At 34.7% G+C, this 3,530-nt stretch overlaps 1 protein-coding gene across 1 annotated transcript in view; it reads right to left on the bottom strand.

The window, feature by feature from the left end:
• Positions 1–280: 280 nt before the first annotated feature.
• The window catches only part of LOC107702131 (transmembrane protein 106B-like), a 7,649-nt gene continuing 4,399 nt past the window's right edge, over positions 281–3,530 (bottom strand). Inside the window, exons 5-8 of the mRNA XM_016504375.1 lie at positions 2,921–3,061; positions 2,773–2,822; positions 2,626–2,679; positions 281–1,629 (exon numbers count right to left, since the gene is read on the bottom strand). Of these exons, the coding sequence (XP_016359861.1) occupies positions 1,500–1,629; positions 2,626–2,679; positions 2,773–2,822; positions 2,921–3,061 (375 nt within the window). The 3' untranslated portion in view covers positions 281–1,499. The remainder of the gene's footprint in view (positions 1,630–2,625; positions 2,680–2,772; positions 2,823–2,920; positions 3,062–3,530) is intronic.

Raw genomic sequence — 3,530 nt, 5'->3', positions numbered from 1 at the left:
TATACCTAGTAAAAAAATTATTAAAATGGTCCAATAAGGTAATAAAAAAAATCATTTATTTGCGTTTATTCATGCAACAAATGGAATTTGATGCTGCGCACATAAAGTGTGCTTTTATATAAAAATATTAATGTATCTGAATGTTTCATCAGGGCAATATTATAATAAATTAAATAATTTAAGAAAATACCTTTACACATTCTAAAATACATTTCTTGAATTTGTAATCCTTTTTCTCACATTTAGTAAAAATATTTTTTTTAAAATGGACAAATGACTCGAAACAGGTTTATTTAATGGAAACCAGTCAGCATCATGTTATTTCAGTGTATCTCTAAAGCAGTCCAAACCACTTTTCTCAAAAATCACAAGTGTTACATATAAACATGTACAGGTACATCAAGCCAGCGGTTGTTATGAACTACATAAATGCCACATCATGTTAGCAGTCACTTGTATTTCAGAGGAAATAGACCACCTTTAAGCAAAAATAATCTGTGAAGCTGTTTTACAACATGATTAAAATGTTTAAAAATGTAAAGTTCCATTTTGAGAAATGTTAAAAATGTTATCAAAGTTCTTTCAATCAAAACGTCACATCTAGTTTTAATAAGCAAACTTCTACATTTCTGTGAAATGCATTTAAATTCTGAACATGAGGGAATCTGAGGGAATGATCATCTCATACTATCTTCCATCATGCAAGCAGCCAGATGCTCTCAGATCCCAGTGATTGTTGTTCTACGTAATTAGTGCTTTATCAGTTTGCATTTGGAGGCAATTCCTCGTGGAGAAACAGACAGATTATAAACTGTAACAATGAGAAACTTTGCATTACAAAATAAATAGATTGACGCATTTTACTTTTTCCAACTTGTGCACTATCTACACTGACATTCCCTCCTGTGTCACATGATCCTTTTGTATGAAACGCACATAGTAGCTGAACATAATCTTAAATATGCCCCTCATAAGAAAGCATCGTGTAATACTGCTTCTGAGTCTGAAGCAAATCTGTGGAATAAGGTATTAACAGGAATTCAGGTAACATCAGGTAATATTTCCATTGCAATAAACTTCTGGTGTTTGGGTTAAGATAGATCCTGTCACTGAAACTGAAATTAATATTAGGTTCAAAATTATAGAAATAAATATAATAACCCAAAGCACAGTTGGTCATCAAATACATCATTACTTCACTTTAGAAAGGTTTTAAATACTATATGTAGTGCTTGAAAACAATGGAACTTTGTCAAAAATGAATTTGTAGTGAACAATTCAGTTTGGCAAAGTGAACTGGAATGAGAACTTCCGAGATCTCGCAATGTTCATATTGCTTGGAGAACATGGACAATAAAGTGCATCATTTGTGAATTGCCTGACATCTAGTGGTTAACTGGCAGAAGTGCAGTAAACACTCGACCAGTTTTTCCAAAACAATGACACATGGAGTGGAGCGGTGAGGGACAGGGTGACAGGTTACGCCATCAGGCTCAGCTCTAGCCTGCCAGAGGAGTATTCAGACTGTATTCATGCAGAGCAGTAGTGTTTTCTCCACAATCCACATACTGGTACATCTCCTGAGACACCTGCTCAGCATGGCCAAAGTACACGGTAGTGACGGTTATCCTGCAAACCAACAAGCAAAGTTAGTAACAAGTAAACCAAGCACATTAACCTGATGTTTTGTTGTCCAATGTGTTAGGACATATGCTTATTGAATTTATTTATACATTTGCTTATTTATTCATTTATTTACATTATTTATAAATGTATCATTAAATTTAACATTTCCATTCCATTTAATTTAATACTGGTAAAACCTGTAAATGTAAAGGAGTAGTTAATCTGTGTGGAACACAAAAGAAGATATTTTGAAGAATGTTGGTAACCAAACAGATGCTGGTAGCCATTGACTTCCATAGTATGGAGAAAAAAAATACTATGGACGTCAATGGCTACCAGCAACTGTTTGGTTACCAAAATTCTTCAAAATATCTTCTTTTGTGTTCCACAGAAGAGAAAAACTCATACACTTTTGGAACAACTTCAGAGCGAGTAAATGATGACAATTTTTATTTACGTAAATGTAAACAAGACTTATGTCAATTAGTTTATGGCAGTAAAAAAGTATTTAGAAATAAATGACAATATAGTTCAACAGTGCCTGTTCACTTCTTCAGTGGCCTTGGTTCTGGATTTGTTTTTCACATTCATTTTTCATTAACATTAAAGAGTTGAATCATGAACCAAATCAACCAGCTACAAGGTGAATCACAACATTACATACATATACATACATATATATATATGTGTGTGTGTGTGTGTGTGTGTGTACATACTGTGATGTGTATATATATATATATATATATATATACACATCACAGTATGTACACACACACACACACAAATATCTATGTTGTTTGAGAGCGACTCTATTACATCATTCGCCATGAAAGAGATTTCTCTGCAGAATCATGGGTAACTATATTCCTAGTTTCCCACTAGGAATTTTACTGTTAAACATGATTACTGCACATGCATACATGGGGCTGATGGCTTTAACAAAACCATAAAACATTGATTAACAAACCTGTAGCTTGCAATGTTTTGCACAATACTTACTGCATCATAACCACAATGTTGTGCACCTTGATGCTCTGCAGGGTACAGTAGTCACTGGAAAACAGAGGAAGTTGAAAAGGTCTGCCAGGAAAAAATATATATTTACTACGCCTTATGTTTTCATGCATGAAAAGTGTGTAAACTTACTACATATAGCTCATTTCATCTGCAATAGTGGTGGGCACCATGTAGTCAATCTGACAAGAAAACAGAAGTATTACAAAAGAATGATCAATGTTTATATATATGCTGAAACATACCTATTTTTAAACCGCTATTTAAAATAAAGCTCTACCTGCTTCATATCCAGAGGGCCAATAGTGGTTATGTTGCTAATGCGGGTTTTTCCAATCACGGTCTTGGAAAACTGCACCTGGGCTGTGATGTTGGCCACGTCCACTGAGTAATAGTTGTTGTTAGTAATATTCAGGGAGTTCTTTAAAAGAAAGAAAGACAAATTATCAGAATAAACTACAGGACTTTTGCACAGATTTTTGCCCCGTTTTACAGTCTGAAGGAGTTGACACTAGTTGCCAAAATTTTCTACAATTGTCTGCAAATTTTGGACAGTCGGACTTGACAGATTTCATAGAAAATTGTGTTGTGTACAATGGGCACAGACTCTGATTTTATAGCTTCAGACTCTGAAAAACATTTAATATTTTGAGCCGATTTTAGAACACATTTGTCATGCGTCTGGTTTCATCTAATGCCGGGTTCAGACTACACAATATTTTTGTCGGTCACGATAGTCACTGTGTCAGATTAAACGATTTTGACTCCTAAAATCTTGTGTCGTGGACAAGAAACATGTCAATACACGTTGCTTCCCAACCATTCATCGCGTGCCGTCTTTAACAACGCGCGTGATGTCATCGAGAAGGCGGAACTAGCGACTGACTTCC

The sequence above is a fragment of the Sinocyclocheilus anshuiensis genome, unplaced genomic scaffold (assembly GCF_001515605.1).
Source record: "Sinocyclocheilus anshuiensis isolate Anshui unplaced genomic scaffold, SAMN03320099.WGS_v1.1 scaffold54, whole genome shotgun sequence".
NCBI lineage: Eukaryota > Metazoa > Chordata > Actinopteri > Cypriniformes > Cyprinidae > Sinocyclocheilus > Sinocyclocheilus anshuiensis.
Note: the sequence above shows the minus strand (reverse complement) of the source record. Positions and strands in the feature narration are given on the sequence as shown.